General features: G+C 44.9%; 1 protein-coding gene across 2 annotated transcripts in view; it reads right to left on the minus strand.

The window, feature by feature from the left end:
* The window catches only part of PCCA (propionyl-CoA carboxylase subunit alpha), a 1,119,575-nt gene that overhangs the window by 338,062 nt on the left and 766,092 nt on the right, over positions 1 to 15,421 (minus strand). For both annotated transcript variants that reach the window (XM_056555680.1, XM_056555679.1), the window contains exon 17: positions 7,121 to 7,231. In XM_056555680.1, coding sequence (XP_056411655.1) covers positions 7,121 to 7,231 — 111 coding nt within the window. The remainder of the gene's footprint in view (positions 1 to 7,120; positions 7,232 to 15,421) is intronic.

The following is a 15,421-nucleotide window of genomic DNA, read 5'->3' on the forward strand; positions in this document are numbered from 1 at the left end:
TTCCCCCCCTCACATATACTAATGTGCCACAAACAGGAAGTTAATATCACAAAACCATTCCCATTTTATTAAGGTGTACCCATATAAATGGCCTACCCTGTATATAGGGCTTTTTTTGGTCTATTTTTCAACACAAAAATTTGTGCAAGAGTTTTTTTTGCGTCTTTTTTCCCCGCAAGATCTGATAGAATTCTTCATAGCCATGTCTACGGTTAAGTATACCATAGAGCAATTTCTACTGTAGAATTGAATTTATTAAGTGCATGTTTTTTTTTAAACGCTAAAAAATTTTGCAAATGCACTTTTCTAGCGAAAATATACACCACCTCGGAGGACACATACCAAAGTGTTCTAAAGCATCTGAGATTTATATTCACTATTTTGGGACAGTTAGGACTACTACTCCCATCCTGGACAGACTCTGCGTATGATGGGAGTTGTAGTTCAGGTGCTGAGGTGCAGATCGGGTAATTTTCCAGAGGCCCGCTGCGATCCGCATTTATTAACTGTAAAAGCCAGCGGCACATGTGGCTACACTACGCTGCCCGCCGGCTCCTGTATTACTGTATCACATTTCATAATCCCTGCCCGGGAGACGGGAGCTCTGATTGGTGAAAAGCTATTCACCAATCAGAGCTCCTGTTTCCAGGTGGCGGGGATTATGAATTATTAGAGATGTATACAGAAGCCGGCGGTCAGCGCAGTGTAGCCGCATGTTCTGCAGGCTTTTACAGTTAATAAATGCAGATCACAGCGGGTATTAGAGAATGACTCTGTGCGATCTGCCCCTCAGACCCTGGACTACAACTCCCATCATGGGCAGAGTCTGTCCCATGATGGGAGTAGTTGTAGTACTGCAGTGCTGAGGGATGGCACTTGCACATCCCCTGGCAGCGGAACTTTTAGGACTACTACTCCCATTATGGACATATTCCGCCCATGATGGGAGTTATAGTCCAGGGGCTGAGGTGCAGATCGCAGCAGGTCATTCTCCAGAGACCCGCCGCCATCCGCATTTATTAAATTAACAAGCTGGTGGCACATACGGCTACACTGCGCTGGCCACCGGCTCCTGTATACATCTCTTATAATTCATAATCGCCGCCACCGGGAGACGGGAGCTCTGATTGGTGAAAAGCTATTCACCAATCAGAGCTCCTGTCTCCCAGCGGCAGGGATTATGAATTAAGAGAGCTGTATACAGGAGCCGGCGGGCGGCGCAGTTTAGTCGCATGTGCTGCTGGCTTTTACAGTTAATAAGTGTGGATCGCAGCGGGTCTCTGGAGAATGACCTGCTGCGATCTGCACATCAGCCCTTGGACTATAACTCCCATCATGGACGGAGTCTGTCCATGATGGGAATAGTAGTCCTAAAAGTGCCGCAGCCGGGGGATGTGCAAGTGCCATCCCTCAGCGCTGCAGTACTACAACTACTCCCATCATGAGACAGACTCGGTCCCATGATGGGAGTAGTAGTCCAGGGGCTGTGGGGCAGATAGCACTGGGTCATTCTCCAGAGACCCACTGCGCTGCCCGCCGGCTTCTGTATACTGTATCACATTTCATCATCCCCGCCCGGGAGACGGAAGCTCTGATTGGTGAAAAGCTATTTTGAATTAAGAGACTCTGTCCCATAATAGGAGTAGTAGTTCAAGAGCAGAGGGACAGATCAAGCTACACAGTCCAGGCTGGACTCTGTTCTCATTATGCAATTTGCACAATGGGAACAGAGCCTTTCTGGCAGTGTATTCCCAAAAATGGGGACTCCAGCTGTTGTTTAACTTCAGCCCCCATGATAGGAGTTGTAGTTGAGCAACAAATGGAGGCTCCCTATTTAGGAACACGCTGCATTATGTGAGCTTTCCCCTGGGGAGAGCACAAAAAATGTACAATATTTCTTGTTTTTCTTTTCTTCTCATCTCAGATACCTGAATGCAGAGGACTATGTCAGATTCGGTGGACTGTGATGATGACCAGCATTATTTTAAATTTCAATAAAATGGTTAACGAGGGCTGTGGGGGAGTGTTTTTTTTTAATAATTTTTTTTTTTCAATTTGTTGTGTTTTTTATAATTGAATTTTCAGGCTTAGTAGTGGAAGCCGTCTTATAGACGAAATCCATTACTATGCCAGGGCTTAGCGTTAGCCCCAAAATCAGCTAACACTAACCTCTAATTATTACCCCGGTACCCACCGCCACTGGGGGTGCCGGGAAGAGCAGGTACCAACAGGCCCGGAGTGTCAAAAATGGCACTCCTGGGCCTAGGCGGTAACAGGCTGGCGTTATTTAGGCTGGGGAGGGCCAGTAACAATGGTCCTCACCCACCCTGGTAACCTCAGGCTGTTGCTGCTTGGTTGGTATCTGGCTGATAAATAATAGGCTCAAAATAGGGGGAATCCTATGTGATTTTTTTTTTTATAAAAAAAATTTGTGTGGTTCCCCCATTTTTTCATTATCAGCTAGATACCAACCATACCGCAACAGCCTGATGTTACCAGGGTGGGCGAGGACCATTGTTACTGGCCCTCCCCAGCCTAAATAACACCAGCCTGTTACCGCTTAGGCCCAGGAGCACCATTTTTGATGCTCTAAGCCTGGTGGTACAAGCTCTTCCTGGCACCCCTGTAGCGGTGGGTACTGGGGAGCAATAATTGGGGGTTAGTGCGAGCTGATTTTGGGACTATGCTAAGCCCTGGCTTAGTACTGGATTCTGTCTACAAGACGGCTTCCACTACTAAGCCTGAAAATTCAACTATAAAAAACACAACACATTGAAACATTTTTTTTTTAAAACACTCCCCCACAGCCCTTGTTAACCCTTTTATTGACATTTAAAAAAAATGCTGGTCATCGTCGCAGTCCACCGAATCTGACGTAGTCCTCCGCATTCACATATCTAAAATGAGAAGAAAACAAAAACAATAAAACTACAACCATTTCTGTGATTTCTACGCTATTAAAAAGCTGGTGTGAAATTTTTGATGTAAACTGGACTCTCACCCATTCGAAAATATCATATAAAGCAGACAATATACGTGGACAGGACCACTTTTACAAAACTGACGTGAGCAGTGTAAACCGCGGCACAAAGCTCTTTGAAAATGTGGTCGAAACTTTTTGCGCCAATATTGTTTTTTTTTTTTGGTGCAAAGTTCTTTGACAATCTCCCCCTCTGTGTACTTTATAAAGATTTATGATTTAGCTATTGTGCAGAGTTTTGTTCGGCAAACACTGCTGCTCCGGCACTTTTAGCTATGTGAGCAGTGTACAGCGGGAAAATGCCACAGCTCTGTGAAGTGTGAGGTAGAGAAGGAGCACAAGGTAGAGCGAAGGGGGGGGGGGGGCGTTTCTAAATTTGCACAAATTTTATCAAAGGAGAGCACAACTTTAGTAAATCTTAAGCAAGAGTGTAAATTAGACAGCAGTATAAATGGGTAGATCTGTGTCTACAATAGACACCTAATGATAAATCTCCCCCCATATCCGCATAATATTTATTTAGTAATTCATATCTGGTCTACAGAAATATGTTGTAAGTAGTTTTCCTATGTGGTGGAGGCATCAAATCAGTCAAAATTAAGTGGGAGTTATCAGGGCACAGAAAGGCAAAAGTGCAAACAGCACATAGAACATAAATTTTCTTTTACCTTGTACAATTATTTCTACTGTTGTGACTTCATTTTTCTTACTCCCCTGGATAGGAGATAAGTTTTAGATCCCGGGGGGGAGGGGTCCGACAGCTTGCACCCCCGCAATCTCCTGTACAGGGCCCCGACTCTCCCCAGAACAGAGTGGGTCAATTCCCCGCACGAGGTGGAGGCCGACACGGCCCGTCCATATATCTCTTTGGAAGAGCTGAAGATAGTGGAATAGGGGGTAAGTTTTTGTACATGATATATCTCCTTTAAGACCGTAAAGACCATATTATAACCCCTGTTTCCAAAATGGCTGTTTCATTAGTTTCTGTTGCTTTGCAGTTTCTTTTTCTGGATATGATAATGTAGACCTGTATATATTCTGGTTAGCTTAAAACTGTATACATCATTTTTCATCTGAATTCCGCAAAAAATGTATTACCAGAATAGGAAGGATTTTACTGGATGACATTTAGTATCTTTCTTTCTTACATTTGTTTTACATATCCTTTTCTAAAAAGGAAAAATAAATAAATAAATAAAAGCTTTACTGCAAAAGCTCTCACCACTGTCCCTCCACATGACCCTGCTGGATGTTTAAAATAGTATACACTTTTGTTCAGCAAATAAAAAAACTGATATAGTAGAATCTCCCAACAGTGGACACTCATGGGGAATAAAAAAGTGGCCCCTATTGAAATATGTCCCTTATTGGGAAAAAGGCTCAACATTCTACCTAAATGACAGAATACTGTGCTATACTCACTCCAGAGTGTAATTACCTATAAATACAATAAAAATCAGTATTACAGTATAATCTCCCAGTCCTTTATCCCTCCCCTGTATTATTTCATCCCCCTTTTATACTCTATGCCATCTTATTCCCCTGTGCACTGTGCCAAATGATTCCCCCCTTACCCCATGCCACATCCTTTCCCCTTGATCCCCCCCTCCCCATGGAATTTCATTCCCCATTCATTAGACTCTGTGTAAATTCATCACCCCTCTTTATAAAGTGGCACAGGGGGATAAAGGGTGAATAAAATGGCACAGGGGGTGGTAAAGAGGTGGTGATTAATTTGCACAGAGGGCAATAAAGGGGGGATTAAATAGCACAGGGGAGGGATCAAGAGGAAATTATGTGGCACGGGGAGTAATAAAGGGGGGGGGGTGATTTGGCACTGAGGAATAAAGTGGCATTGGGGTGGGGGATCAGGGAAGGAGGTAGGGTGAATGATGTGGCCAGTGGATGTACAGAAGCAGGAGACCACTGTTTAAACATTGATCCTCTGCTTCTGTGCTGGGGCATTGGCTGTACCCCCCTGATGGCGACCCTGTATACAAGGTAGGGCCAGCACATAAGCCTGGTTGTTCCCTAATGGGTGTGTTTTGTCCCCTACTGGGTGTGTAAGCTATTGGGAATGCCCCCTATTCGGAGGGTGCAAATCCATTAAGTCTTATGGGACTCTGCCAGAGAATTAAAAAACTGTCCGCTATTGGGAGGTGTCCCCTATTGGGAGGTGTCCGCTAAGGGAGATTTTACTGTACTTTGCTGGATTGACAAAAACATGGTGTGAAAAAAGCCTAAGTAAATTGTGAGACCAGTTACTTGAATGGCCACTGTCACCAAAACTATATTTATAAATATAAGTATAAATCTCTAATACTATTTCATTAGTTTTTTCCAGTTTCCCTTAGAAAACTGCTCCTATAAAAGTGGCCACAAGAGGTCCTCATAAAATGTCCCACACCTGTTACTATGGTCTTTCCAACGTTAGCAACATCAGCATCTCAGTCGGAATACAGGAAGTGAGGGGGGATGGAGGTGGGATGAGGCTGTGTGCGAACACACAGAGCACAGGAGTGCAGACAGTGTGTGAGTTACTGTTATTGGCTGAGAGGAGGCCACACCCCCTCACACCTCCCCAGCTCTCACCAACATCGAGTGAGAGAAGGCAAATGATTCAGAGCCCAGCTCTGTCCATAGCATAGAGGAGAAGGAGCACAAGTGTGACAGCATGTTCAGCCTTATACAGCAACATGTACCCCAGTAGTAAGGAGATGTGGAGGTGGTTTGTTACCGTGTGCCAGCCCAGTAGTAAGGAGATGGCAAGGGGAGGGGGTTTGTTGCAATGTGCACCTCAGTAGTAAAAAAAAAATGTCACGAGGAGGAGGAGGAGGTTTGTTACAGTGTCTCACCCCAGTAGTAAGGAGATGGCATGAAAAAGCGGGTGTTAATGTGTGTTATCAGTGTGTGATCCCAGTAGTAATGACACTACATGAGAAGCAGGTTTGTTACAGTGTGTCACCCCAGTAGTAAGGAGATTACATGAGGAGGGGGTTTGTTACAGTGTCACCCCAGTAGTAAGCATGGGAAAGCTGGATAACATACATGTTGACAATTGTTGACAGCCATGTTGCTTGTTATTTAGCTTTACTAAATAGTAGAGGCCTGCATTGGGACTGGAATCCCGCAGGACACAACCCAAAATGTGCAGGCAATCATAAGGCTGTTGCGGGCGGGCGCGGGGGGTCAGGCCAAAATCCCGCACCACCATGGCAGCCTCAATATAAGTCTGACTCAGTGACTGTCTCACAGTGCTCCTGCCCTGTCTCCTCCCCCTGCCTCCACCACACCACCATTTTGTGGTGCGATCAGCCTGCCCTGGAGGATTGTCTACTCTGTACTCCTTCTCCTGCCAGCCTGGTAGGTCAGAGCTGCCACCAATGTTACTCAATTCACACACACAGTGCACTGCTATTTCTGAACTTCTATTTACATAGGGGTAAGGGCACTGCAGAGCATTGTACCCTAGCATCTTCTACAGACCCTAGGCTGCCACACTATGTGTATAGCAGTGTGTGTAGTATACATTCCTATACAGGTGGGGGTATGTGCAAAGCACTGCATCAATTAGTGACCTAGAGCCTCTGAGTCTTCACAGTCACTGCTATTCACATCTGTATATACACTAGAGTGCAATGCTCTGCACATACCACCACCAAACCCCCCCCCCCCCATATATGGCGGGCAGGATTGGGCAGAAAATTATCTGGAGCGGGTTGGAGCAGGATTGAAAAACCAGTCCCGCGCAGGGCTCTACTACATAGTGTATAAGGAGAACAGCAGGCAAACTCAAGTAATCCTTCTTCCTCTCTGTGTAACATGTTTACCATAAAATCAGAGAGGAAAGGGTTACAGAGCAGAGTGCAATGATTGGCTGAAAGCGCAGTGACACACAGTGAGGGAGGAAGTTTAGTCATGTACAGTGAGGGCAAGAGTGGGACACGCCCCTTCTCAGAAGATGAAAATTCGGTGTGATCTGATATAAGCTGATTTTAAAAGAAATACAGAAGCTAGACACATAAAAGTTATGTGTACATGATCAGGATAAGGTAATGAGTAACATATAACTTTTTTCCTGTGATATGAAAGGTACGCTTTAAGTCTGTAAATGATGAACCTGCAACAGAAGAGACAAACCTTTAAATCCATCAGGATAAACTTCGTGGAGAAATTTGGTAGTGATGTCTCCTTTAATGAAACGAGGTTGCGTAATAACTTCCCGAAGTAAAGGAATATTATGAGTCACACCTGAAAAACATAACATCATATAATAGAAGATTTGGGGATTATAAAACAAAAATATAAAAGTGCAATACTGACCAAAAAAGTACAAAGTTTTTGTATTTTTAAAATTTTAAATAAATAAATATTCATTCATTCAGTTTATGTGCACTTACTGAATTATGGTAATGATACAGTATGATGGGTTTACATTTGAGTCTCTCATGAAAGGCACCCCCTTACAAAATGCAACTGCTGGTTTCCCTGCAGGAATTTCAGCTGCAGGGTAAATGTGGTATTATACAGCACCATTCAGATAAACCGCACCATTCAGATAAACGCGCATTAGTGAGTATACCCCTTAGATTTTTGAAAATATTTTATTATATCTTTTTATGTGACAACACTGAAGAAATGACACTCCAATGCAATGTAAAGTAGTGAGTGCACAGCTTGTATAACAGTGTTCAAAAGGAGTCGTCTACTGAGTAGTCCATTGTGCCGGGCTGCAAAAAAAATAAAAAAATAAAAAAAATCCCAGCCCGGGCACGACGGACTCAAGATACTTTTCAGTAGACTACTCTAATAAAAGACAAGTCTCATGCCTGATATTACAGAGAAAAGTATCTCCTATCCACAGGATAGGGGATGTTTTAGATCGTGGGGGGTCCGAGCGATGTGGACCCCCACGATCGTTTGTACGGAGCCCCAGCTCTCAGAGCGATGTGTCACGCCCCCCCGCCCATATAGCTCTATGGGAGAGCCAACGATTGCTGAACGGCTCTCCCATAGAGATATATGGAAGGGGTGTGGCGGTCCCCGCTTCGGGCGGGGGTTGTGACACGCCACTCTCTGGGACAGCCGGGGCTTGTACAGATAATCGCAGGGGGCCAGAGCGCTCAGTACCCCCTGCAGATAGGGGATATGTTTTTCTGTAATGTCAGGCATGAGATTTCTTTAATGTAGCTGTCCCCTCAAAATACCTCAAAACATAGCTATGAATGTCTAGTTTGGAAATGTCCAAATCAAGCCCAATTAGCCATTTTCCTTTTCCTGTGTTATGTAACTCAGTGTCTCAGGTGAGAATGGGGAGCAGGTGTCAAATTTGGTGTCAAGTTTAACATGGTACCTCATGGCAAAGAACTCTCTGAGGATCTGAAAAAAAAAGAATTGTTGCTCTACATAAAGATGGCTTAGGTTAGAGTAGATGGCCAGGACCCAAAAACTGAGCAGCAGCACAGTAGGAAATACCATACAGCAGTTTCACAGGACAGGTTCCATTGAGAACAGGCCTCGCCGTGGTTGACATAAGAAGTTGAATGCACATGCCCAGTGTCCTATTCAGACTTTGCCTTTGGAAAATAGACACATGAGTGCTGCCAGCATTGCTGAAAGAGGTTAAATGGGTGGATGATCAGCCTGTCAGTGCTCAGACCATACGACAGACACTGAAGTAAATTGGTCGTCCAAGAAAACAATGTGCAATAGAAAGCTTGTAAACAGTTTGCTGAAGACAAGCAAACTAAGAACATGTCCTGTGGTCCAATGAGGCAAATATAAACTTATTTAGCTCACATGATGTCAAGAGTGTGTGGTGGCAATCAAAGGAGGAGTACAAAAACAAGTGTGTCTTGCCTACAGTCAAGCATGGTGGTGGGAGTGTCATGGTCTGGGTGCTGCTGGCACTGGGAAGCTACATTTCATTGAGGGAACCATGCATGCCAACATGTACTATGACATACTGAAGCAAAGCATGATCCCCCTCCATTCGAAGACTAGGTTGCAGGGGAGTATTCTGACAATAACCCCAAACACATCTCCAAGATGACCGTTGCTAAAGAAGCTGAGGGTAAAGAGGATGGACTGGCCAAGCATGTTTCTAGATCTAAACCCTATTAAACATTTGTGGGCATCCTCAAACGGAAGGTGAGGGAATGCAAAGTCTCAAACATCCACCAGCTCCGTGATGTCCTCATGGAGGAGTGACAGAACAATCAAGTGGCAACCTGTGAAGCTCTGGTGAACTCCATGCCCACAAGGCTTAAAGGAGTAGTCCAGTGGTGACTCAGTGGTGAGCAACTTATACCCTATCCTAAGGATAGGGGATAAGTTGCAGATGGCGGGGGGTCCGACCGCTGGGGCCCCCTGCGATCTCCTGTACGGAGCTCCGACAGCCCGCGGGAAGGGGGCGTGTCGACCTCCGCACGAGGCGGCGGCTGACACGCCCCCTCAATACAACTCTATGGCAGAGCCGAAGCACTGCCTTCGGCAATCTCCGGCTCTGCCATTGAGATGTATTGAGGGGGCGTGTCGGCCGCCGCTTCGTGCGGGGGTCGACACCCGCTATCTCGGCGGAGAGCCGGGGCCCCGTACAGAGAGATCGCAGGGGGCCCCAGAGGTCGGACCCCCCGCGATCTCAAACTTATCCACTATCCTTAGGATAGGGGGTAAGTTTTTCACCACTGGAATACCCCTTTAAAGGGGTGCTCCACTAAAAAACATATATTTTTTTTAAATCAACTGGTGCCACAAAGTTAAATTACTTCTATTTAAAATTCTTAATCCTTTCAGTACTTATCAGCTGCTGTATACTACAGAGGAAGTTATTTTCTTTTTTGAATTTCCTTTCTGTCTGACCACAGTGCTCTCTGATGACACCTCTGTCAATTTTAGGAACTGTCCAGAGTAGAAGCAAATCCCTATAGCAAACTGCTCCTGCACTGGATAGTTCATGACATGGACAGAGGTGTCAGCAGAGAACAATGTGGTCAGACAGAAAGGAAATTCAAAAACAAAAGAACTTTCTGTGTAACATACAGCAGTTGATAAGTACTGGAAGGATTAAGCTTTTTAAAAATAAGTAATTTACAAATCTGTTTAACTTTCTGGCACCAGATGATAAAATTTTTTTTTTTCGAGTGGAGCCACAGCCACAGAAAAAAACAATTCTATTACAGTCCTTCTGGTCATACATTACCAGTAATGCTAATCACAATGTAAAGCCTACACAGTCAATTTAGGGTCTAATTTTTAGACCACTGTGAGAATTCAATTAAGCGTTCTCCATAAGCTAAGCATGTATTGTGCTTTGCCGCATTTTTATGTGTTCACAAGGTGAATCATTACCCATTTGGCCACACGATGATTGGCCTCTTAACAGCCAGCCAGCACCCTGCACTATATTGACAAGGCACATTAATCCTGAAACAGCTGTCTATAGGGGAGTATTATTTCCTTCTGGAGGGATTTCTGGCTCTGCATACCTTCCCAGTCATGTTCTAAGACTCTAAGGTCAGTGCTTCACTCCAAAATTAAAGAGTACCTGTCATGTTGTTAATTAATGTATTAGAAACAACTTTGTAATAACCTTTATTTATATATTTATTTTGACTTTTGAAAACTGACTAGTAGGGGACCTCCCTACATGTCCTGGCCGCAAGTCTCTCATAGAGTTCAGACACATGCACGAGTCCTAACTCTCATAGTGCAGCCTGGACACTGACAAGCACAGCGCGGCTCCCTGCCTGTCAATCAGACAGATGGGAGCAAGCACTGTGCACACTGCATGGCACACCACAGCCACATTGAACACTGCCTGCAGTGAGCAAGCCTTGAAAGAGGATTATGAAGATGAAAATGGGGTAATGAAGAGGATAACATACCAGCAGCATAATATAAAGCAATGGAGATGGTGGCAGGTACTATTTAAGGGAAAGTTAGCTGCTTTGCAGAGAAATTATTTTATGTAAAAAAAAAAAAGCACAATAAAAATGCAGTGTGAAAACAATGCTTAACCCCTTAAGGACCAGGCCATTTTACACCTTAAGGACCAGAGCGTTTTTTGCAATTCTGACCACTGTCACTTTAAACATTAATAACTCTGGAATGCTTTTAGTTATCATTCTGATTCCGAGATAGTTTTTTCGTGACATATTCTACTTTAACTTAGTGGTAACATTTTATGGTAACTTGCATCCTTTCTTGGTGAAAAATCCCAAAATTTGATGAAAAAAATGAAAATTTTGCATTTTTCTAACTTTGAAGCTCTCTGCTTGTAAGGAAAATGGATATTCAAAATAATTTTTTTTGATTCATATATAAAATATGTCTACTTTATGTTTGCATCATAAAATTTATGAGTTTTTACTTTTGGAAGACACCAGAGGGCTTCAAAGTTCAGCAGCAATTTTGAAATTTTTCACAAAATTTTCAAATTCGCTATTTTTCATGGACCAGTTCAGGTTTGAAGTGGATTTGAAGGGTCTTCATATTAGAAATACCCCATAAATGACCCCATTATAAAAACTACACCCCCCAAAGTATTCAAAATGACATTCAATAAGTGTATTAACCCTTTAGGTGTTTCACAGGAATAGCAGCAAAGTGAAGGAGAAAATTCACAACCTTCATTTTTTACACTCGCATGTTCTTGTAGACCCAATTTTTGAATTTTTGCAAGGGGTAAAAAGGAGAAAATTTTTACTTGTATTTGAAACCCAATTTCTCTCAAGTAAGCACATACCTCATATGTCTATGTTAATTGTTCAGCGGGCGCAGTAGAGGGCTCAGAAGGGAAGGAGCAACAAATGGTTTTTGGGGGGCATGTCACCTTTAGGAAGCCCCTATGGTGCCAGGACAGCAAAAAAAACACACATGGCATACCATTTTGGAAACTAGACCCCTCAGGGAATGTAACAAGTGGTAAAGTAAACCTTAATATCCCACAGGTGATTCACGACTTTTGCATATGTAAAAAAAATATTTTTTACCTAAAATCCTTGGTTTCCCAAAAATTTTACATTTTTAACCCCTTAACGACGCAGGACGTATATTTACGTCCTGCGCCGGCTCCCGCGATATGAAGCGGGATCGCGCCGCGATCCCGCATCATATCGCGTCGGTCCCGGCGCTCATCAACGGCCGGGACCCGCGGCTAATACCACACATCGCCGATCGCGGCGATGTGCGGTATTAACCCTTTAGAAGCGGCGGTCAAAGCTGACCGCCGCTTCTAAGGTGAAAGTGAAAGTGACCCGGCTGCTCAGTCGGGCTGTTCGGGACCGCCGTGGTGAAATCGCGGCGTCCCGAACAGCTGACAGGACACCGGGAGGGCCCTTACCTGCCTCCCCGATGTCCGATCGGCGAATGACTGCTCCGTGCCTGAGATCCAGGCAGGAGCAGTCAAGCGCCGATAACACTAATCACAGTGTGTGCAGTGTTATAGGTCCCTATGGGACCTATAACACTGCAAAAAAAAAGTAAAAAAAAAAAAGTGTTAATAAAGGTCATTTAACCCCTTCCCTAATAAAAGTTTGAATCACCTCCCTTTTGCCATAAAAAAATATAAAACAGTGTAAAAAAATAAATAAATAAATAAATAAACATATGTCCGCCCTGTACGTGGAAAAATAAAAAAGTTATAGGGGACGGAAGATGACATTTTTAAACGTATAAATTTTCCTGCATGTAGTTATGATTTTTTCCAGAAGTGCGACAAAATCAAACCTATATAAGTAGGGTATCATTTTAACCGTATGGACCTACAGAATAATGATAAGATGTAATTTTTACCGAAATATGCACTGCATAGAAACGGAAGCCCCCAAAAGTTACAAAATGGCGTTTTTTCTTAGATTTTGTCGCACAATGATTTTTTTTTCTGTTTCGCCGTGCATTTTTGGGTAAAATGACTAATGTCACTGCAAAGTAGAATTGGCGACGCAAAAAATAAGCCATAATATGGATTTTTAGGTGGAAAATTGAAAGGGTTATAATTTTTAAAAGGTAAAGAGGAAAAAACAAAAGTGCAAAAACGGAAAAACCCTGAGTCCTTAAGGGGTTAAAAAGCATAATAGCAGAAAATACCCCCCAAAATTTGAAGCCCAATTTCTCCCGATTCAGAAAACACCCCATATGGGGGTGAAAAGTGCTCTGCTGGCGCACTACAGGTCTCAGAAGAGAAGGAGTCACATTTGGCTTTTTGAAAGCAAATTTTGCTCTGGGGGCATGCCGCATTTAGGAAGCCCATATGGTGCCAGAACAGCAAAAAAAAACAACACATGGCATACCATTTTGGAAACTAGACCCCTCGGGGAGCGTAACAAGGGGTAAAGTGAACCTTAATACCCTACAGGTGTTTCACGACTTTTGCATATGTAAAAAAAAAAAATTTGAGGCCTAAATTAGGGACTTGCATAGGGGTGGACATAGGGGTATTCTACGCCAGTGATTCCCAAACAGGGTGCCTCCAGCTGTTGTAAAACTCCCAGCATGCCTGGACAGTCAACGGCTATCTGGCAATACTGGGAGTAGTTGTTTTGCAACAGCTGGAGGCTCCGTTTTGGAAACAGTGGCGTACCAGACGTTTTTCATTTTTATTGGGGAGGGGGGCTGTGTAGGGGTATGTGTATATGTAGTGTTTTTTACTTTTTATTTTATTTTGTGGTAGTGTAGTGTAGTGTAGTGTTTTTAGGGTACAGTCGCACGGGCGGGGGGGGGGGGGGGTCACAGTAGTTTCTCGCTGGCAGTTTAAGCTGCGGCAGAAAATTTGCCACAGGTCAAACTTGCAGCCGGATACTTACTGTAAACCTCTGCCCATGTGAGTGTACCCTGTACGTTCACATTGGGGAGGGGGGGAACATCCAGCTGTTGCAAAACTACAACTCCCAGCATGTAGGGTCTATAAGTGCATGCTGGGAGTTGTAGTTTTGCAACAGCTGGAGGCTCCGTTTTGGAAACAGTGGCGTACCAGACGTTTTTCATTTTTATTGGGGAGGGGGGCTGTGTAGGGGAATGTGTATATGTAGTGTTTTTTACTTTTTATTTTATGGTAGTGTAGTGTTTTTAGGGTACAGTCGCACGGGCGGGGGTTCACAGTAGTTTCTCGCTGGCAGTTTGAGCTGCGGCAGAAGATTTGCCGCAGCTCAAACTTGAAGCCGGATACTTACTGTAATCCTCCGCCCATGTGAGTGTACCCTGTCCGTTCACATTGGGGGGGGGGGGAGAAACATCCAGCTGTTGCAAAACTACAACTCCCAGCATGTACGGTCTATCAGTGCATGCTGGGAGTTGTAGTTTTGCAACAGCTGGAGGCACACTGGTTGTGAAACACCGAGTTTGGTAACAAACTCAGTGTTTTGCAACCAGTGTGCCTTCAGCTGTTGCAAAAGCTACAACCCCCAGCATGTACGGACAGCGGAAGGGCATGCTGGGTCTTGTAGTTATGCAACAGCTGGAGGCATACTACTTTGGCTGGGGATGCTGGGGATTGTAGTTATGCAACAGCTGGAGACACACTGGTTTGCTAATTAACTCAGTGTGCCTTCAGCTGTTGCAAAACTACAACTCTCAGCAGTCACCGACAGCCAACGGGCATGCTGGGAGTTGTAGTTATGCAACCACCAGATGCACCACTACAACTCCCAGCATGCACTTTAGCTGATTGTGCAAGCTGGGAGTTGTAGTTATACAACAGCTGAAGGTACACTTTTCCATAGAAAAATTGTGCCTCCAGCTGTTGCAAAACCATAAGTCCCAGCATGCCCATAAGGGAATGTTGGGAGTTGTAGTGGTCTTCCTCCTCCTGTTTGCAAGCTGGGAGCTGTTGCTAAGCAACAGCAGGAGGCTGTCACTCACCTCCTGCTGCTGCTGATCCATGCCGCGCAGGTCAGTCCCGCCGCCGCCGTCGCTCCTGGGGCCCCGATCCCAACATTAATGCCGGGGATCGGGGTCCCCAGCACCCGGGGTGCACGTCCCGCACCCGCTCACGTCCTCCGGAAGAGGGGCGGAGCGGGTTGAGGGAGTGACACCCGCAGCAGGCGCCACCTCACCCCTGCTAAGCCAGTAATTCCGGGTCACTGGAGACCCGATTGACCCGGAATCGCCGCAGATCGCTGGACTGAATTGTCCAGCGATCTGCGGCCATCGCCGACATGGGGGGGCATAATGACCCCCCTGGGCGATATGCCGCGATACCTGCTGAACGATTTCAGCAGGCATCGGGCACCGGCTCCCCTCCGGCTAGGGGCGGGGGGGCCAGGAATGGACAGGACGTACTCCTACGTCCTCGGTCCTTAAGGACTCGGAAACAGGGGCGTAGGAGTACGTCCATTGTTCTTAAGGGGTTAAGGGTGCTCTAACACATGGCACTACAGGCTGCAAGCTCCATATGTGCTCCATAATTGCAGTGGCACCTGGACTTGCTGCTTTGAGTAATGG

The sequence above is a fragment of the Hyla sarda genome, chromosome 2, assembly GCF_029499605.1.
Source record: "Hyla sarda isolate aHylSar1 chromosome 2, aHylSar1.hap1, whole genome shotgun sequence".
NCBI lineage: Eukaryota > Metazoa > Chordata > Amphibia > Anura > Hylidae > Hyla > Hyla sarda.